Below are 22,683 nucleotides of genomic sequence, written 5' to 3'. Positions count from 1 at the left end.
CTCATGAATCTTTGCCAATTTGCTCCAAAGCTCCTTGGCATCCTTGAATTCTCCAACTTGAGCCAAAATATTGCTTGGCAATAAATTGACCAAAAGCTTGGTCACTTTATCATTTGCCTTGCTCCTTTGAACTTGCTCTTGACTCCATTTGCTTTTCTTGATAGGCTTGCCCTTGGAGTTTGTTGGAGTTTCAAATCCTTCCATTAGAGCAAACCATTGCTCTATCTCCATCATCAAGAAATTCTCGATCCTTAATTTCCAAATATCGAAGCTTGTTGAAATGAATGATGGAGGTACCCTTGTATCGAATCCAAACCCATCTTGGAATTTCATTTAAGTTGAGCCTTTTGATGAAGTCTTCGACTTGTAAAATTGCTCCAACTTCTTCACCCTCTAGCTCTTTTCCCTTTCCGGTGATGATTCCGGTGAAGAGCAACCTTGCTCTGATACCACTTGTTGCGACCGATTATGTAGCTAGAGGCGGGGTGAATAGCTCGGTGCGCTCTCGTGCTCGTCGTTGCCTGTGTTTTTGTGATGATGTGCAGCGAAAAATACAAGAACACAAATACAACAACGCTAACTCGAGGATTTACTTGGTATCCACCTCACAAGAGGTGACTAGTCCAAGGATCCACACACTCACGCACCCTCCACTAATAAAATACTCCTTTATGGTAACTACCAAAGGCGGAGAAGCCCTACAAGTTCACACTACAAGAAGAAAGGGAAAGGGAACAAAATACAAGCTAAAAGCTTACAAGTTAGCACAAGAAAACCCTAACCCTAGATTTCTTCTTCTTGCTGTAGATCCGTCTCTTGACTTGGAAATGCCTCCAAGAACCCTCAAGATCTGGCGGTGAGAACTTTATGGAGTTGCTGTGAAGATCGCTGAAGAGAAGAATCGAAGCTGTGGAAGTTCTACCGAAGGAATCGAACGCCTGCAGCTAAATATGATGTCAACGGTCGGATCCTGATCTATTGGATTGCTCCCAATCGATCGGGGAGGCTTTGAATCGATCGGCTGATCAATCCAGAGCGCCTCTGTGCTCTCGGGAAACGCCTGGATCGATCGGCTGATCGATCCAGCCTTTATCGCGTAGAATCGCAACCCCCAATCGATCCACTGAACGATTGGAGGCTCCCAATCGATCCACTAATCGATTGGGAGGCTTTCTGTTCGCGCGACACTTCTCCCCAATCGATCCACCGATTGATTGGGAGAAGGCTTGTCGCGGGGACTCTCCCAATCGATCGACTGATCGATTGGGCATGAGCCAATCGATCGGTTGATCGATCCAGCCCATGTAAGACTTGCCAAATCAAGTCCAAACGTCCCTCAAACCAATATCCGGTCAACCATGACCTGTTGGTACATCATGCCTAGCATCTGGTCACCCTTGACCTACTAGGACTCCCTTACCAAGCATCCGGTCAATCCCTTTGACCCAGTTGGACTTCCACGAGATGTCTGGTCAACCTTGACCCATCTGGATTTCCTCGTGCCAAGTATCCGGTCAATCCCTTTGACCTACTTGGACTTCCCAACACCAGATGTCCGATCATCCTTGATCCATCTGGATTTCCTTGTGTCAAGTATCCGGTCAATCCCTTTGACATACTTGGACTTCCCAACACCAGATGTCCGATCATCCTTGATCCATCTGGATTTCCTCGCCTGGCTTCACTCACCAAGACTTCTCGTTTGCCTAGCTTCACTCACTAGGTCTTTCACCTGGCTTCACTCACCAGGATTTCTCTTTTGCCTAGCTTCACTCACTAGGTCTTTCACATGGCTTCACTCACCAGGATTTCCTTCTGCCTAGCTTCACTCACTAAGTCTTCCACCTGGCTTCACTCACCAGGATTTCCAATCTGCCTGGCTTCACTCATTAGGACTTTTCAGTCAAGTATCCAATCACTCTTGACCTACTTGACTCTTCTTCACAATCTCCCCACATGAACAATTGCACCTGCAATCTCCATGTATTGACTACATGTATTGTCAAACATCGAAACCACAACATCAAGACTCGAGCTTGACTCAATTCAAGCTCAGTCAACACGGTCAACCTTGACCTGGGGAAATATTGCACCAACAATAGTTGTCTAATATGTTCAACCATATCAGAAGCATTCATGTTCTCATGGTGCTTCTGAAGCTCAAAGTTCATTGTGGTGAGCATAAGGTATGATACATCTAATGCATCATCTTGGTGCTTCTTATAAGCATCCCTATCAGCTCTAGTGGTAGTAGTGGCGGGTACTTCAGGAATGGGCTGCTCTAGGATATATAATTTTCTTTCTTACTTGAGAGTTATTCTTAAGTTTTTGTACCAGTCCAAGAAGTTAGCTCCGTTAAGCTTGTCCTTATCAAGGATAGATCGCAAAGAGAGGGTATTCAACATATTTGATGACATGATAATCTATAATAATAAAATGCAGAAATAAGTATCATATATAGATCATTTAATTAGACCTTTAATTAAATGATTTTCCCACTGGATTATAAAGAGCTTGGTAGGAGCAAGTCATGGATGTAGTTTTACCTACACTACTAGCTCCAAATCCAATCGTGATGATATTCATGTGGGACAAGATTTATATTATACCTCATCTTGAGTTAGCTTTGGCTAATCTCCCAAGACTCGTATAATATAGGTAGGCATCATATACCAATTATATCAAATGTAACTCTTGTATAGCTAGATAAACAAGATTATTTGTTTATTTGCCTATCTTATGAAATCTATATTATAACATATCTTGAGTTAGCTTTTGCTAATCGCCCAAGACTAGTATAATTGAATTACATCGTATAGGATATGCCTCTAAGTTCTCAATCCAATTGAGGTAACTTAGTTAAGTCACACCCAAAGTCCAATAGTCGAACATTACAATTGTCCTGTCGCACTCTACCAAGATAAAACGAGTCACTTTGCTTTGGCAAAACCTGACTACAAATGATCGAGGTAATAGTGAGTACCAAACTTTGGTAGACATATATTAAAATGACCTAATTATTATTAAACTAAACATGTATCACATACAATCATGGCATATATTAACATATATGCTAAATTAAACGTGACATGGTTATGACCTCATCACTACGATCTTCTCAAGCCAATGAGAAGATCGAAAAGTCAACCTAGGTCCAAGCATCTTCTTCAAGTGCTTCCTTAGTCGTCGTGTGTTGTTGTCCTTCTCCCTTTTTCACCATCGTCCAGTAGACTAATTTCTCTCTAATTTGTACATTACAAAATCTAATAGAAATCTCGAGTTATATTCGAGGGTAGTCTAAATTTATATCTAGAGTGATGAAAGATGAAGGCACGACACGTAGACCATATTATAAATTACAACATCACATGCACACATCCAACCATATTGGGAAGAGGGCCATAACCATGCACCATGTCATATATATTCACAATATCCTTATGTCATAAATCTACTATGATTTCAACAACTAATTATGAGTTGCAACGCAACGCCCCTTGCGGGGTTGAGGGGGCAACACCCCCAGTAAAAAATTATTTCGCATACTCATTGTATGAGTTGCTGCCATTACCCAAGACCTTATTGTCCATAATACCAACTATGTTTCGTTCCCAACAAAACACCTTTGGCCGAGACCTTACTGGTCACAACACCAACTATGTTTCATTCCCAACAAAACACCAATTTTTGGTCGAGACTCAGAATTTTGGCCAAAACTGACAATCTGGTCAAGACTCATAGTCTGACCGAGGCGCATAATTTTACAAATCATAGTAAACCCATCATGCAGTTTCTATATCACATATAAAATTCTAACAACTTAGTATATGCATTCGCAAGTGGCTCTGATACCACTGTAAGGATCTAGTGCGCTAAACAAGTGAAAAGCACAGCAGAAATTTACTAGATCCTCTCCAGAAGATTAATGCGAAGAAAAAAACTATCATATACTAAGTTTGATTTGAGGGTTATACCTTTGATGCGTGCACTCGATCTCTCGACAGCTGGGATCTCAGCACGATCACTTGTCTGTGCCTCTACGGTATCCACATGAACAAGCCTTCGTTCGTCATATGAAATAAGCCTTCGGAGAATAACCACCTTTGTGGTGCTAGCCACACAAGGTGATTCAGCCAAAAATGGGATTCGGCCAAGAAGGAAGAAGAAGGGAAGATCAAGAGTCACACTTTTCATCTCTAATGAAAAATCTAATCAAAAACCTATTTATATTCATCCAATGAATATTAAGAGTTTTTATCTCTTTGTATTCCTCTTATTGGGTTGGATTATTATATTTGATTAATCATTAATCTAATAATCCAATGAGTCTAAGTCATTAATCTAATGTGTCTAATTCGGATTAGACTCCATCTAATGAGTGCTCAATCCGATAAGTGAATTCATTTGAATCTAACTTAATGAGTAACCCAAAAAGCCTAACTAATAATCTCATAATTGGCTCTTATAGCTAATGCCAACAATATATATATATATATATATATATATATATATATATATATATATATATATATATAAATTGTTGTTTAAATTATAATGGACTGAGTATGCACGTCAATTTCTCTATAATATCTTTAAAATTTAAAATAAATTATTTATTTTATTAAATTTTTATAATTACTTTTCACTATACATTATCAACTACTTTAAAATTTTCATTATCTTTATTTTTTTATTATTTTCTTCTCTTTTACTTTTTTTATTATTTTTTTCTCTCTATATAGTATCTATTTTTTATTACTCAATCAATTCCTATTATTTTTTTCTCTCCTAAATTAAATGATATTTTAATATTTAGATAATAAATTTTATTTCCTAAATTTTAAAAAATAATATTCATAAATTTTAAATTTTGGATAGAATAGAGATGTTTTTTACACTGATGTGAATTCTCTAAACCAATTGTATTAAACTAATAATTAACATTTTAGATAAGAGTGACTATCTGTGTATCTTCTTACTAAATTCTCTCATCTATTTTACCTCTCTCAGTTATCATGATTTACATCATGGTCCTGTTTATATCCCTTATGAGGGTTTTAGGTAGATTGACAGGGGCGCTAGGGGTAATTGTTTTTTGCCTAATATTATTTTGATAATATATAATTATATAAGATAATGTAGATGAATTATATATTTTCAAAAATAAAAATTAACCTTATTCTTCAAAGTATCAAATTATATGATATTAAAGTCATACAATTTTTTAATTAATTTAAATTATAATTATAAATTAAATTGATTTTTTTATAATTTCATGTTTTGTTGATAAATAAATCAAAACAAAAAAAAATGGTGGTGTTTGGTAAATCAGAAAATTGACCCGACTCTCTTTGAGGGAGGGATGGCCCTGGGCTTTGCTATTTAAGGACATGTTGACCTCTTCCATTCTTCTCGGAGGCTCACTGCGTTCCTCTTTCTCTCCACACTCTTCGTTCCCTCTGGAACTTGGATCTTGCTCTCTCCTGCGATTATATCTTCATTTTAAAGAGAGTAGGCGAGCAGATCTGCCACGAAGGTATTTTTTCATCGATCTGAAGGTTTGCTATTCATTAAATCTTTTTTATCTTTGCTGTGTTGTCTCCTGTTGAAACAATCTTGTTACTCGTTCATTGTAGCGGACAAAACGCTAGATCTATTTATCCCTTGCAAGACTTCGTGTTGTAATTACGGGTTTGATTTTTGTTCAAATCTTGGATCGATCGACATAACTTTTAGCTAGGATGCTTCAAAAGCAATCGGATCTTCTAGGTAGATCTTGCCAAAGAACACGGATCCTTATATATCTGTTGTTTAATCTTATGATCTTCAAAAATGTTAAAGACCATACCTTGTTCGATCTCTGTATCTTTTACGTCGACCTAGAAACAATGTGGCTATGCGCTAGGTTTTCGTTTTTGTCTAAAACAAAAAAGATATTCAAGATCTGCATGTGATCTAAAACTCCCATTTAAAGACCATAAGAATTTTCTAATCTGATCCAGTTATCATTACAATAGACCGCATGCTACAAGGATTAAAAATTTCTCTTCTAACAGTTTTCGGAAAAATTTTAAAAGTAAAATTCCCGTTCATGCTCCAGATATTAAACTTCTGAATCTTTATCTGAACCTGGTTTTAACTTATCAGAAAGTTGTGTTCTGATTTTTGAATAATTTTGGTTGAACTGACAGACGTTAAATGAGGAATAACTGTAATGGTCATGAACTTTTTGTTTCATGCTGTAACTCAAAGCCTTACTTTTGCGATTTCTCACAGGCTGCTACTTTGCTTGATTTAATTGATTTAGGCTATCTATACAAACATGGTGAAGATTTGCTGCATTGGTGCTGGCTATGTTGGTGGCCCAACAATGGCTGTCATTGCTCTGAAATGCCCTTCCATTGAGGTGATAGTTGTAGACATATCCGCTGCTCGAATTGCTGCATGGAACAGTGACCAACTCCCAATCTACGAGCCAGGACTCGATGAAGTTGTAAAGCAGTGCAGAGGAAAAAATCTCTTCTTCAGCACCGACGTAGATAAATACATCCGCGAAGCTGATATCATCTTTGTCTCAGTAAACACTCCAACCAAAACTCGAGGTCTTGGTGCTGGTAAGGCTGCTGATCTTACCTACTGGGAGAGTGCTGCTCGAATGATAGCTGATGTCTCACAGTCAGACAAGATTGTGGTCGAGAAGTCCACTGTCCCTGTCAAGACTGCAGAGGCTATTGAGAAGATTCTAACCCACAATAGCAAAGGCATCAACTACCAAATACTCTCGAATCCAGAGTTCCTTGCAGAAGGTACAGCAATTAAGGACCTATTTAACCCCGATCGCGTCCTCATCGGTGGTCGGGAGACTCCTGAGGGGCAGAAGGCTATCCAAGCTCTGAAAAATGTGTATGCCAACTGGGTTCCTGAGGAGAGAATTATCACGACCAATCTGTGGTCTGCTGAACTGTCCAAGCTTGCTGCCAATGCCTTCCTAGCTCAGAGGATCTCATCAGTTAATGCCATTTCAGCGCTCTGTGAGGCCACAGGGGCAAATGTGGCTGAGGTAGCCTATTCTGTCGGCAAGGACAGCCGAATTGGACCCAAGTTCCTGAATGCTAGTGTTGGATTTGGTGGCTCATGCTTCCAGAAAGACATCCTCAACTTGGTTTACATATGTGATTGCAATGGTCTCCCTGAGGCGGCCAACTACTGGAAGCAAGTCATCAAGATCAATGACTACCAAAAGAGCAGGTTCGTGAACCGTGTTGTCGCCTGCATGTTCAATACTGTTTCAGGCAAGAAGATTGCCATTCTTGGGTTTGCCTTCAAGAAGGATACTGGCGACACAAGGGAGACTCCAGCTATTGATGTTTGCAAGGGCCTTCTGGGTGATAAGGCCAAGATCAGCATCTACGATCCGCAGGTGACCGAGGACCAGATCCAGCGCGATCTTGCAATGAACAAATTCGATTGGGATCACCCGATCCACCTCCAGCCAATGAGCCCAACAGCAGTGAAGGAGGTGACAGTGACCTGGGATGCTTACGAGGCCACCAAGGGGGCCCATGGAGTATGCATCCTGACTGAGTGGGATGAGTTTAAGACGCTGGACTATGCTAAAATCTACGCGAACATGAAGAAGCCTGCCTTCATCTTTGACGGTCGCAATGTGGTAGACCCTGAGAAGCTCAGACAGATTGGCTTCATTGTTTATTCTATTGGAAAGCCACTGGACCCGTGGCTTGCAGATATGCCTGCTGTGGCCTAATTGGGTGATCCAGTAGAGAACGAAACCTGATGGATTCTTTAGGGAACTTATTCCTTTCTCTTATGGTTCAGAGTTAATAATTATTTTCATCCGAATGAAATGATGTCTTCATTTTATTTTATTTTTTTTCATAACTAGTTTCTACACGGAGGGTGATTATTGCACTGCTGCGTTTGTACGACTCTTTTTCTTTGCCTTAAATGAAAGAATTTCCTACTTATTTGCAATGAGAAAACAAGTTGGTAATTACTTTCTTTCTTTCTTTTTGGAATGAACTACTGATTTGCTCCTCCATTAATGTTCAGTTGAGTGTTATGAGTGTGGTGCGCCGCCCTCGGAAGCCGACGACGTCGGACAATTTGGTACTGCCGCCGCAATGTTAGTGTTTTTGGAATCTCCTGCGGGGTTTGCCCTGTTCAAGGTTTTGGATGAAGGAAAGCTCGACAAGGTCGAGGATTTATGGAAGGAGCTCACAAGTGCAGAGTCAGCTAGAAAGATTGTGAAGCTTCAGTCCTTTAATAAATTTGAGAACACTTGGAATGTGCATTATTGCTGCATATCTGCTGCAACCTTATTGATTGATAGCAAGCCCAGCAAAGGCCTGAGGAAGTTTGTACGTCCCCATTGTGATGGTGAAACCTTGGCTGTGGCTGACTAAAAACTTGGCAATGCAATAAAAGGATAAATTGAAAATTGACTGTCTTTACAACAATGCTGGCCTGCAAGCTCAGAGCGTTCTTCGGAAGGATTTAGATAAAGAAATGGAGAGGAAATTAATTAATCGATTGACTAATTAAATATTTAATGGATTTAGTAATTAATGGTTAATTGAGGATTATTGGATGAATTGATTGATATGATTAATTAAGCTTGGATTTGATTAAACTAAGGGATGATTAATTTAGTTGTGAATTAAGTAATTGAGATACAAATTATGGATTAATTAAGAAAGTCAATTAATTAATAGAGCGCTTAATTAATGAATAGGATGATACATTGATTATAAATCCTTAGTTTTGTCTAGTATTCTATTGGTAGGATTCAAGCTTGATGTGATCTCATAGATTTGAAAATAGTTGGAACTGTTGGTCTAGCAAGAGAGGCTAAATTGTCTGAAATTATAAAAATATCTTTCTCAAAAACTTTCTGACTAAGAAACACTTGTTAGAAAAATAGAAATAAATTACAAAAATTTAAACGAGGATATCGGATTTACTTAGTTTGCAATCGGGAAGGTTGCTAATCCAAGACAAATGAAGTGCACTATCAAAACTCCTTTTTCGAGCAAATTCTCGGAGGCAGAGAAGTCCCGTACAACAAATGACAACTTAGAAAATGAAAACAGAAAGTAGAAATTCGAATAAAAGTGTTGTCCTGAATGAAAAAGATCAAGGCTCTATTTATAACTCATTGGTCAAAAATAGTTGTTTGCTAACGTGGCATCTCTGGGCATTTGGACCCTCTCCGGGAGCCCCAGTTGTGTGCCTTATTTGCTCGCAACGACAACTCAACGGTGCAATGATTATATTTTATCCTTGTCAGGGAGCCCGGACCAACTCCGAGTGCCCGGAGTCTTGCTAGCGTCATCCCGGCAACAAGGCACCTATTTAGCACCAAAATGGTTCGGGCCCCCCGTACTCTCTCTTAGCACCCGGAGTCCAGGCGCCTAGACTAAGTCCAGACACCTAGACAAGGTCAACTCAGAGTTGACTTTGTCTAGATTCGACTCTAATCGCTTGAGTGATTTTTCGACTATCTAGAGTTGAGTTCATCCGAACCCATCTCCGGCCTTCTCTCCTCGATCAGTTTTCCATTTTGGCTTCTCATTCCTCAGAAGCGTCGCGTGCGTCCTTCTCGCTCCACCAGCATACTCTTCCGCAGCTTCTCGTTCCTCAAATGCATCGAGTCCATCAACTCGATTCTCATACCATCCTTTTTGTCCGCCGTGTTTTTCACTCGACTTATTGTATTCCTAAGTTTCTGCACACTTAGACACAAGAATCAAAATACCACGAGACCTAACTTAACATGGTTAATCACATAAAAACTTATCCGGAATATTTACATTCTATTCTTTTTTGATATGCATCAACCCAATTTAAAGTTAGAGTTAAATAAACATAAAATTTATTTTAAAAATAAATTGATATGAATAATGCAATTAAGTACAACTAACATATTACAAATAAGTCCTAAATTAACCTTCTAATTTCTCTCCCTTTAATAATAGCAAAAAATAGAAGTTGATTTTCAAAAGAAATCTAAGAAAATTTGCTAAGGGTGATTTAAACAATACCCAATTTTGAGAGAATTTTTCAAGAATTATTTTTGAATATCTAAATTTATAAAAATTAAAGATCAGATTTGTCAAAATAATTTTTAAAAAAATTAAGTTTTAAAAAATACTGAAATTTTTTCATGGTCAATCAGAAACATAAAGATTAGAAAAAAAAATAACAACAAATATATATTTATTTTAACCAATATAAATTTTTTAACCAAAAATAATAATTTTTAAAGTTAAATGCTTAGAAATAGAATCTGTTATCTATAAATCATCATAATTTTTTTAAATATATAAAATTTAAGTTTTATCTATAAAAAAATAAAAGTTTTCAAAAATAATGTCTAGATAATTTTTAATTATAGAAACATTGGTTTTGATAAATAATTTAGAGTAAATCAGATAATAGTAAAAAAAATATTGAAATTTTTTTAACAGAAAACGTAATATTTTATCATAGAAAAATAACTCACAAAACCTTTTTAAATATTAAAATATAATTTTTATTAAAAAAATTATAAAAATTATTTAATGATCGAAAAATTCTCAAATTTTTTCTACTATAAGTAATAAATTCTTTTTTTACATAAAAATTTATTTAAAAAATTAGACAATTTTAAGTATACGAAGGAAATAAAATATTAAGGTAAATTAAATTAAAACATATATAAAGATTTAACCATGATTTAGGAATCCAATATATATTCCTACATATTGGATTCAGGATTTTTTTTTTTAAATATATTTTCTTATTACTTTTTTAATTTAGCCCTTGTGATATTTAAAATATCAACTTAGTCGTTTATAGTTTCTAGAATTTTGAACATGTGTGCATAAAATAATTCTTTTCTAGTTTTTCTATTTGATCCTTGAATTTTTTATTTTTCATTTTTCATTTTTCATTTTTAATTTATCGTAATCTTTTAATCAACATGATTTTGCTAAAGCTACTTTTAATTCTAAGTTTTCTTTTTTTTTTATTTTTTATTTTCTATTTCTAATTGACAAAAAATTTTAGAAAGCATTTTAACAAATTTATATAATTTATCAAGAGATAGAGAACGTACTTCACTTACCTCGATCTTGTTATCCTAAGCTCCCCTTTAATTACTGCTTTCTTCTGAAGTAGCTCCCCCTTTGCCTATGCTCATCTCTAATATAATGAAGTCTCGTCGTTTTCTTGGTGACTTGTCAAAGTGCAAGTCTGGTGTAGTCTTCAATCTCTAATTCGGATGACAATGATTCGTCCCATGTCGCCTTTAAGTTCTTTTGCTTTGTTTAGATTGGTCTTTTGTTCTTATCCTTCTCCTTCAGTTTTGGGCAGTTGTCCTTGATATGCCCTTCTTCTTAGCAGTTATAACACCACACCTTTTATTTGCTTCATGGAAGTTTCTTGGCCTACGACTTATTAAATTTGTTAAACTTATGGAATTTACTAAACTTTCTTACCATGAATGTAGTTCGTCTTCGTCGAGTGATGTATCTGAATCTAGTTCACCTTTCTGATTAGCTTTCAGTGCTAGGTTTTGAGCTGCCTTTTCTTATTTATTTCTTAAGTCTACACATCTTAATTCGTGAAGTTCAAAGGTAGAGAATAAATTTTCTAATGTACTCACGTCAAGTTCCTTAGAGATGTAAAAGGATTCAACTATGGATGTCTACTCGGGTGTTCTCCAAAATGTATTTAAAGCGTACCTTAACGAATCTCAATTTGTTACCATTTCACCAAGATTTTGTGAGTCCAGTGATCAGCTCCCTTGATCTTTGAGTGTAGATGAGCAACTGTTTCACCTTTTTCCATTCGGAGGTTACTGAGTAGGTTCCAGAGTAGATCTCGTCTTGCAAGTTTGGCTTCCGAGGTCCCTTCATGCAGCTCCAGGAACTTCTCCCAGAGCTCTTTGGCTTACTCATAAGTTACGATCTGGTTAAGTTCTTGTAGTGGTAAAATGCTCAGCAGATGGAATTGTACTTTTCCATTTTCCATGAAGTTGGCTTGCTCCGTCTTGCTCCAAAGGTGTTCTTCTTTTTCATTGTCGTACTGATCTTTGGGTGCTACAAATCCATATTTGATAGTTAACAAAATTTCAAAATCAGTCTTAAAAAATACCTCCATTCTTTTCTTCCATGAGGTGAAATCTCCCTCGAATTTTGGCGGATGAATGCTCTCTCAGGCCATCACTGTGTTGCTTCAATCGGCGGTTAGTCTTTTTGAGTCTATTGAGCTATGATACCAATTATTAGTCCCGTATGACCGACAAGAGGGGGGAATTGCTTGAAATTATAAAAATACCCTTCTAAAAAACTTTTGACTTAGACTAAGAAACACTGGTTAGAAAAATAGAAATAAATTGTATAAAATTAAATGAGGCTACCGGATTTACTTGGTTTGCAACCGAGGAGGTTGCTAATCCAAGATGAATGAAGTGCACTATCAAAACTCCTTCTTCAAACAAATTCTCGAAGGCGAAGAAGCCTCGTACAACGATTGACAGCTCAGAAAATGAAAACAGAAAGTAGAGATTCGAATACAAGTGTTGTCCTGAATGAAGAAGACCATAACTCTATTTATAGCTCACTGGATGAAAATAGTCATTTGCTAACATGGAATCTCTGAGTGCCTGGACCCTCTCCGAGTGCCCCCAAGTGTGCACCTTATCTGCTCGCAACAACTATTTAATGGTGCGTTGATAAAATTTTATCCTTGTCCGGGCTCCCAGAATAGCTTAGAGCGCCCAAAGTCTTGCTAATATCATCCCCAGCGATGAGGCGCCAGTTCAGCACCAAAGTGGTCCTGGTACCCAGAGTCCGAGCGCCTGGACAAGGTCAATTTAAAGTTAACTTTATTCGGCTTCGACTCTGATCGCTTGGATGATTCTTTAGCCATCTAGAGTTGAGCTCACTCGAACTCATCTTTGGCCTTCTCTCCTCGACCAGACTTCCATTTTGGCTTCTTGTCCCTCGAAAGTGTCACACGCGTCCTTCTCGCTCCACCGGCGTACTCTTCCGTAGCTTCTCATCCCTCAGATGTACCGAGGCCATCGACTCAATTCCCATACCATCCTTCTCATCCGCTGTATCTTCTGCTCAACTTCTTATATTCCTAAGTTCCTACACACTTAGATATAAGGATCAAAATACCACAGAACTTAACTTAATTTGGTTGGTTACATCAAAACTTACCTGAGGTACTTACAGGAATGATCTACAAAAGATGACATTTGAGGTGGATAATTTTTGCTTGTCTTCTTTAGATCTTTGATCTTAGTGCATGAGTTATGGTTTGATTGGTAGTTTTATTACCTTAGCTCTATTCATATTATTACTTGAGCTTGATACTTATGTTGCTTGACGTTAGAGATGATCAATTTTATATCTATGCAATATCATTATTTTTTCATGCTTGATTTATTATATATGTATGATATTTAAGCACCCCATGATAGTTTTGGTGTGATTAACCAAGTCAAGTTAAATCCTATTGTATTTGATCCTTGTGTCTAAGTGTGTAAGAACTTAGGAGTACATGAAGTTGAATGAAAGATGCAGCTAGCTAGCGAGAAGCATGGCATTAAAAAGAGTCGACGAGCTCGGTACGTCCGAAGGATAAGATGCTACGGAAGAGTACGCCGGTGGATGAGAAGAAAGTGCAAGATCTTTCCGAGGGATGAGAAGCCGGAGCGAAAGATTGCTCGAGAAGACCGGAAGATGGGTTTGGGTGAGCCAATTCTGAATGGCCGAAATCACCCAAGCAAATGGAGCCGGAGCATAAGGCTGGACAAAATGTCAACTTAGACTTGACTCTTTTCCGAGTGCCCAGAGCTATTTCGAGCGCCTGGTGTATGGGCACCCAAATCTGCTATGGGTGCATGCCCAGACCACTTTAGCTCCGAAAGGTTGTCTCAATGCAGTGGATCAACTTTAGGTCCACATCAGCAGCAGTCTGGGTGACTGGAGCAAGTTTGAGCCCCCGAGAGTGGATAAAACCTTAGCACTTGGTCGTTGCATAGTCGTCGCATGGAGATAGAATTTTACCACACTGGGGGCGCTCGGAGATGGTCTAAACGCCCGGATCGTGTCACGTCAGCAAATGGTCAGATTCGACCATTGGGCTATAATAGAGCCCTGATCTTCTTTATTTTGAACAACACACTTCTGTACTTCGAAATTCATTCTGTCTTTCATTTCTGAGCTTCATTTTCGTGTACGAGGCTTCTCCGCCTCTGATGTTTTATTCGAGAAGGAGATCTTCATAGTGAGTCTACTTTCCTTGGAGTAGCAATCTTCTGATTGCAAACTAAGTAAAATTGTTTTTCTCGTACTCTTTTACTTATATTATCTTTTTGTTAAGTGTGTAATTGTTTAAGCCCAATAGTTTGAGAAAGGTATACTTATTTTTATTATGCAAGGTAATTAATCCCCCTCTTGTCGGTTGCACGGGACCTACATGATATTATCATTCCATAGTGTATAATATTGGATATCCTGCTAAACCCCTGGTTGATAATTTGAGTTTGTGCTTTTTGTTATGAAGATTATACCTTAATGTAGACTATCAAGTATCTTATTATACCCTTGTTGGTTATGTAGGCTCATGCTTATACATTAGTAAGAGCATACTATAGTGTAGGATACTGAGTATCCTACTAGACCGTTGTTTGTTATTTAGACTTATGCCTATACATTAGTAAGATTATACTGTTGTAGTGTAGGATATTGAGTATCCTTCTAAATAGTTGTTTATTATTTAGGCTCATGCTTATACGCTATTGAGGTTAGACCAAGATGTGTTTATAGAGTGTTATATTAGATGAGATTATTTACTTTTTGCTTATCATTATGTTGTTATATCCCGACGATCGTTGTCTTCCATTCGTGGTTGAGAGAGTCATCAGTGATCGTTAGTATATCTTGTCGGACATTGTCTCCCATTCGTGGTTGAGAGAGTCGCTAGTAATTATGATGCATATGACTATACACATGACCATCTATGGTAGCGTGTTTGTCGTAGTCTATAGCTAGATAGCCACATATATACCCTGTCTGCCCAAGGAATTATCCATGGTAGAATTTCTCTTATAGTCAATGACTGCCCGTGAGACCCATTCGTGATAGCATGTTATTACACTAGTTAGGACTTATTATATGCTTACTATATGTCGGTCATGTATTTGTTCGTGCAGATTTGGATGTAGTATTTGTGTACTCCTAGTTTATTAGTTATACTTGGTTGATCAAGTTAGTGAGTGTTATATTGTTGGTTATACTTTTGGTTAGCAGATGATTATATAGGTGCTCTTACATTTGTAGTAAATATTTCACCTGAGACTGCTTTTTTCAATCTCCTTATATATATAGTATCATGTACTATTTTTTTATATCATGCACTATTTTTTTATATCCACTGAGTTGTTGTACTTACTACCCCTTACTTTTTTTTGACTTTCAGGTTAGCAGATAGAGGATAATGTGTTGTGTCACTCAGAGATTCTGTCTGCCAGCCCCACATCACACTCGAGATCGTATTTTTCACGTTATGTCTTGTTGATTGGTATTTGTATTTGGTTTTATTCGTGGATTTTATTGTATTTGTATTCGTTTGTGATATTTATTGTATTAAGTTGTATCGGCACACAATCACTTATAGTTTTTATATTGTGAGTGGATCATGTAAATCTCTCTATCATATAGTTTATGATTTTATATAGTTTGTGATTTTATATTTCTCGTTGTGTATTTATCCCTGATTTATAAACTTATGATTCATATTGTATCAAATATTATCAGAAAAGACATCCTCTGTTATCCGATAAATACACTTCCAAGATATGACAGCATGGATGTTCTTGCTCCCGTCTCCTCATTTGCAAGCAACTCTTAACAATTCTCTAAAAAAGTATATCTATTCAATAACTTAGTGTGAACATATGAGATTTCATCCATTATATAATGGAGTGGATTTATCCTCTCATTAAATTACAAGCCAAATATCTCTGGATTTACTAAGAGTTTAAGCTTAAAGCTCCTCTCGAGACTTCAATGTATATTATTTAAAAAGAAATTTGCATGTCAGTATGTACGGATGTCTTAAACTAAAATATATAATATAAAAAATAAGAATCCCAATAACAAAAGCGTCGCTTTGGCCGAGTGGTTAAGGCGTGTGCCTGCTAAGTACATGGGGTTTCCCCGCGAGAGTTCGAATCTCTCAGGCGACGTAGACTTTTGTTGTTAATTGTTATTCACCCTCATTAGTTTACCGAAACGCCATCAGATTTTGTTTTAGCTTAAATTATATTCTAACTGAATATTACTCTGGGTGATTATTAATAAAAATCTTGTTTAGTTAGGTAACGATTCCTGAGTCAGTATACTCTAAGCTGGCGGGGCGGCCTATATGGTGCCGGATCATCTCCACGGCCGCCTTCATCACCTCCCGGCAGCGCTCGCTCACCCCGGCATCACCCTTGAAGACTTCTTCCACTTCCTCTTCGCCGATGACCTCCGGAGCTACCATCACCACCTCCCAGCAGCGCTTGCTCACCCCGGCATCATCCTTATGGAGCGAGATGATTTTGTCGGTAGCTCACGGAATCAAAACATACCCTTCTTGTGTACCAGAGTTTTCATTGATGAATTTTAATCAATTTTTCATTTTATGCGATGGGAAATTTTTGAGTAACAACAACTTACAGGAATTTAGTAGCGATTCTATAGTTAAATGTTTTTTTTTGATAGATCGAGGGGCTTAATAGCTTGCTATGAGCTTTATTAATGACTTATCAAAATTATAATGAACTTTTAGTTAAACTGATATTGGTTGGTGGGGATGGAAATTGTCATTGATGGTGAATTTGTTTTATTTATAGTGTACACTATTTTTTTTTTATGGCTTTTAGTTGTATAAATATAATTGCTGTTATACTAAGATGTGGTGATATAAAGCTGAACCTTTGACATCTTTTTGTATTTGATGCCGGTTGATATGAATATATAGTCTAATGAACTCTGCTCTATTGAACTGCCATATCTGTTGTATATATAGGTTAGTCGCCTTGCAGTATCTCCTATAATGGTGATAGTATGTCAATTTTTGTTTGTAATTGCTTGTTAAGCCAAAATTGCATGATGCAGAATCTCAATTGCATGATGTAATTGATGGTTCAAAAATGTGAATTTTTTTTCTTCTGCAAAACCGCTTGCATGATGTAGAATCTCAACTGTCACAGTTGAAAACTAGGAAGCGAGATGAGTTAAAAAATAATGATATATTTAGTTAGCTTCGTCGATTATTTTGGGATGATCGATATAATTTTATAGAATTTTTTTATCGATTATTAGGGTAAATTGAGAAACACGTCTAGTTGACAGTCTAAGAACTCAGTATTCTTTAATTGCGCGTCTCATTTGGAAAAAAAATTCCTACAAATACGCTATAGCTGGGGATCGAATCACGGGTGCTTAGGTGATAATCTGGATATCCTACCGCGGTACTATAGCCTCGAGGACAAAATGATAAATCCAGATAGCCTCATTGACTAGTTCTGGGGTGATTGACTCAGCCCCACAAAATTTTTCCACCGACCACCGAGTAAATAGGAAAGTGCTCGCGATGAATGGACAGGAAGCCCAACATCCTTTGACTGTGCGCCTCATTTAATAAGTTAAAAAAAAATGATAAATCCAGATAACTTCATTGACTAGTCTTGAGGTGACTGGCTCGGCCCCAAAAAATTTTTCCAAAGACCACCGGGTAAATAGGGGAAGCGCTCGCGGTGAATGGCCAGGAAGCCCAGCATCATTTGATTATGCGCCTCATTTAATAAGTTAAAAAAAATGATAAACTCAGTTAGCCTCATTGACTAACCCTGGGTTGATCGGTCTGATTCCATGGAATTTTTCAACCGGCCACCAGGGTAAATCAAGAAAAGTGCACGGGGTGCAGTTCAAGAGTCCAGCATCCTTTGGTTGTGCACCCCATTTGGAGGAAAAATTTCTACAAATAAGTCATAGCTGGAGATCAGTTAGCATCATTGACTATCCCTGGGATGATCGGTCCGGCTCCATGGAAGTTTGTCACCGGCCACCAAGGTAAATTAGGAAGCGCACGCGGCTGCCAGCCCAGAAGCTCATTATCTTTTGATTGCGCCCTCCATTTAGAGGAAAAATAGTCTATCGTAGATAGAGACTATTTATATACCTTGACTGTCCACAGGACTATCTGTAGTAAAACGTTCTCACGCAGTCAATAGCTGAGGAGCTAGATAATTACCTCATCAGGTATGCCCCATGGGATCATCCATGGTAAAATGTTCTCCCACATACAGAGACTATTTATATGCCCTAACTGCCCATGAGACTCATTCATGATAGTATGTTTGTTACGCTAGTCAGGACTTGTTATATGCTTGATATATGTCGGTCATGTATTTATTCGTACAGGTTTGGATATACTATTTGTATACTCCTGATTTATGGGTTATATCTGGTTGATCAGGTTAGTGAGTGTTATGTTATTAGTTATACTGTTAGTTAGCAGATGATTAAATAGGTGCTCTTATGTTTATAGTAAATATTTTACCTGAGACTGTTTCTTTAGATCTCCTGATATATATAGTATCATACACTTTCTTTTTATACCCACTGAGTTGTTATACTCACTATCGTTTACTTTTCTTTTAAGTTGCAGGTTAACTGATAGAGGATATATTGTGTTGCTCAGAAGTCCTATCTACCAGTTCTACATCACACTCGATCGTATTATAATAATTCATTATTGTAATAATAATAAAAATAATATATATTATTCTCTTTTGCCTAATCGGGAAAATCCGTGGAAAAAAAAGGAAAAAAAGTTTTTTAATGATAAAAAATTCATTCATTTCATTTATTTCACACGAAGAAAAAAGAAGAAACCAGAGGAGATTTTGAAATTTTCACAAGAAGAAAAAGAAGAAAACAGATGTTCTGTTGAATTAAGTATTACGTTTCGCAAATAAGATATAAACACTTACTTCACATTTGGAATTGTAAAAAAAAAAATTTATCAAAAAAAGGTCTACAGCAAATTCTGATCTAAATCCCTCTATTGTCTAGTTTGTGATTTTATGTTTTTCGCTATGTATTTATCCTTAATTTGTGATGGTAAAAAGGGAATACGTTCATCCCAGCATCCTCGCCAATCCGTCCCAGGGCTAACATGGAAGAGGTAAATCACAGTTTTGCCGAAATTCAAACTCCAGACCGCATGATGATAACACCTCGTGTATTAGTCACTAAATCGTCCCGAGGAAACCATTTATTCTTGATTTGTGAACTTATATCATGTTATATCAAATATTATTACAAGAGGTATCCTCCGTTATCGGATAAGTATACTTTTAGGGCACGACAACAAGGATGCCCTTGCTCTCGTCTTCTCTTTTGCAAGCAACTCTTCACAATTCTCTAAAAAGATTATACGTACTCATCAGTATATTATAAACATATGAGATTTCATCCACAATTGTATGGATTTATCCTCTCATTAAATTACAAGCCGAATATCTCTGGATTTATAGTACTTCAATGTATATTATTTAAAAAGAAATTTGCATGTCAATCTATGCATCTCTTGGTTTATACTCTCTAGGTCTACTACTCTTTGGGCAAGTGAAAATTTCATTAGTTTAAAATTAAAATATACATAACAAGTCACATCAACGTCGCTTTGGCCGAGTGGTTAAGGCGTGTGCCTGCTAAGTACATGGGGTCTCCCCGCGAGAGTTCGAATCTCTCAGGCGACGTAGTCATTTTTTAACAATTAATAAAATATTCTTGTTTGGTTAGGTAACGCCCCGAGTCAGTATACCTACGCCCTACATGGCGCCGCTTCCTCGCCAAAGAGCAGGGAGAGGCGGACGCCACCCACGCCGACGCCGAGAGGATCATCGAACGCCTCTTGTGTGTCCCAGCTTTAGTTTTGTTGATGTATTCGAAAGACTTCCCACTTTAATCTTCGTAGGCTTTTGATTCCGTGAGCTACCTATAAAATTATCTGGCTCCATAACTTGTTTTCCTATGTTTTTGCGTAAACCAGAGTTTTCATTGATGAATTTTAGTCAATTTTTCATTTTATGCAATGGGAAATTTTGGAGTAACAACTTTAGGGATTTAGTAGCGATTCTATAGTTAAATGTTTTTTTTTATAGCTTGAGGGGCTTAATAGCTTGCTATGAGCTTTACTAATGACATTATCAAAATTATAATGAGCTTTAGTTAAACTGATATTGGTTGGTAGAGATGGAAATTGTCATTGATGGTCAATTTGTTTTATTTAGTGTACACTAATTTTGTTATGACCTTTAGTTGTATAAATATAATTGCTGTTATAGTAAGATGTGGTATATAAAGCTGAACATTGACATCTTTTTGTATTTGATGCCTGTTGATATGAATATATAATCTGCTGAACTCTGCACTATCTATTGGACTGCCACATCTGTTGTATATATAGGTTAGTCACCTTGCAGTATACTCCTATAAGATGTGGTGATAGTATGTCAATTCTTGTTTGTAATTGCTTGTTAAGCCAAAATTGCATGATGCAGAATCTCAATTGCATGATGTAATTGATGGTTCAAAAATGTGAATTCTTTTTCTTCTGTAGAATCGCTTGCATGATGTAGAATCTCAACGGTCACAGTTGAAAACTAGGAAACGAGATGAGTTAAAAATAATGATATATTTAGTTAGCTTTGTTTATTATTTTGGAATGATCGGTACAGTTCTATAAAATTTTTTTACCGACCACTAAAATAAATTGAAAAGCACATCTAACCGGTAGTTTAAGAACTCAATATTCTTTAATTGCACACTTCATTTGGAGAAAAAATTTCTTCAAATATACCATAGCTCGGGATCGAATCACGGGTGCATAGGTGATAATCTTCATATCCTACCGTGATACCATAGTCTCGAGGACAAAATGATAAATCCAGATAGTCTCATTGACTAGTCCTGGGATGACTGGCTCGGCCCCACAAAATTTTTCCACCAACCACCAGGTAAATAGGGAAGCACTCACGGTGAATGGCCAGGAAGCCCAACATCCTTTAATTGCGCGCCTCATTTAATAAGTTAAAAAAAATAAATAAATCCAGATAGCCTCATTGATTACTCCTGAGATGACTAGCATGACCCTACAAAATTTTTCTACCGACCACATGGTAAATAGAGAAGCGCTTGGGGTTAATGGCCAGGAAGTCCAGCATCCCTTGATTACGCGCCTCATTTAATAAGTTAAAAAAAATGATAAACCCAATTAGCCTCATTAACTAGCCCTTGGGTGACCTGTCTGATTCCACGAAATTTTCCAACCGGCCACCAGGGTAAATCGAGAAAAGTGCATAGGGGGGGCAGTCCAAGAGCCCAGCATCCTTTGGTTGTGCATCCCATTTGGAGAAAAAATTTCTACGAATATGTCATAACTGGATATCAGTTAGCCTCATTAACTATCCCTGGGATGACCGGTCTGGCTCCACGGAAGTTTTCCACCATCCACCAAGGTAAATTAGGAAACGCACGTGGCTGCCAACCCAGAAGCTCATTATCTTTTGATTGCGCCCTCCATTTAGAGGAAAAATAGTCTCTCGTAGATAGAGACTATTTATATACCTTGATTGCCCACAGGACTATCTGTAGTAGAACGTTCTCACGTAGTTAATGGCTGAGGAGCTAGATAGTTACCTCATCAAGTCTGTACCATGGGATCATTTTTGGTAAAATGTTCTCCCGCAAACAGAGATTATTTATATGTCCCGACTGTCCGTGAGACTCATTCATGATAGTATATTGTTACGCTAGTCAGGACTTGTTATATGCTTGATATATGTCGGTAATGTATTTATTCGTACATATTTGGATATACTATTTGATACTCCCAATTTATGGGTTATACCTGATTGATCAGGTTAGTGAGTGTTATGTTATTAGTTATACTGTTAGTTAGCAGATGATTATATAGGTGCTCTTACGTTTGTAGTAAATATTTTATCTGAGACTGTTTCTTTAGATCTCCTGATATATATAGTATCATGCACTGTTTTTTTATACCTACTGAGTTGTTGTACTCACTATTCCTTACTTTCCTTTTAAGTTTCAAGTTAGCAGATAGATGATGTGTTGTGTTACTCAGAGATCCTGTCTACCAGTCCTACATCACACTTGAGATCGTATTTTCCAGGTTATGCCTTGTTGTTTGGTATTTGCATTTGGCTTTTTTCATGTATTTTATTCTTGTGGTGTATTTGTATTTATTTGTGATATTTGTTGTGTTAAGTTGTGCCGGCACGTAGTCACTTCTAGTTTTTATGTTGAGTAGATTGTGTAAATCCCTCTATTGTCTAGTTTGTGATTTTATGTTTTTCGCTATGTATTTATTCTTGATTTATAAATTTATATCGTGTTGTATCAAATATTATTACAAGGGATATCCTCCGTTATCGAATAAGTACACTTTCAGGTAAGGGTGTAAATGAACCAAGACGCTCATGAGTTATTCGAAACTTGATTTGATAAAAACTCACTTGAGCTCGTTTAATGAGACTCATTAAGATAAACAAACCAAGCTCAAGCTTCATAATATTCGACTCGTTAG

The 22,683-nt window shown here is 37.1% G+C and overlaps 1 protein-coding gene and 2 non-coding genes across 3 annotated transcripts; all 3 read left to right on the top strand.

Moving 5' to 3' along the window:
• Positions 1-6,318: 6,318 nt before the first annotated feature.
• LOC121973104 (UDP-glucose 6-dehydrogenase 4-like) lies at positions 6,319-7,937 on the top strand. Its single transcript, XM_042524686.1, has one exon. The coding sequence runs from the start codon at positions 6,323-6,325 to the stop codon at positions 7,763-7,765; it is 1,443 nt and encodes a 480-aa protein (XP_042380620.1). The 5' UTR covers positions 6,319-6,322; the 3' UTR covers positions 7,766-7,937.
• Positions 7,938-16,182: 8,245 nt separating this feature from the next.
• On the top strand, positions 16,183-16,264 carry TRNAS-GCU. The gene has a single exon. It is a non-coding gene; the product is annotated as a tRNA-Ser (tRNA).
• Positions 16,265-19,749: 3,485 nt separating this feature from the next.
• Positions 19,750-19,831, top strand: TRNAS-GCU. The gene has a single exon. It is a non-coding gene; the product is annotated as a tRNA-Ser (tRNA).
• The last annotated feature ends 2,852 nt before the right edge of the window (positions 19,832-22,683 follow it).

The sequence above is a fragment of the Zingiber officinale genome, chromosome 4A, assembly GCF_018446385.1.
Source record: "Zingiber officinale cultivar Zhangliang chromosome 4A, Zo_v1.1, whole genome shotgun sequence".
NCBI classification, from domain to species: Eukaryota; Viridiplantae; Streptophyta; class Magnoliopsida; order Zingiberales; family Zingiberaceae; genus Zingiber; species Zingiber officinale.
This window is presented reverse-complemented; position numbering and strand designations above follow the sequence as displayed.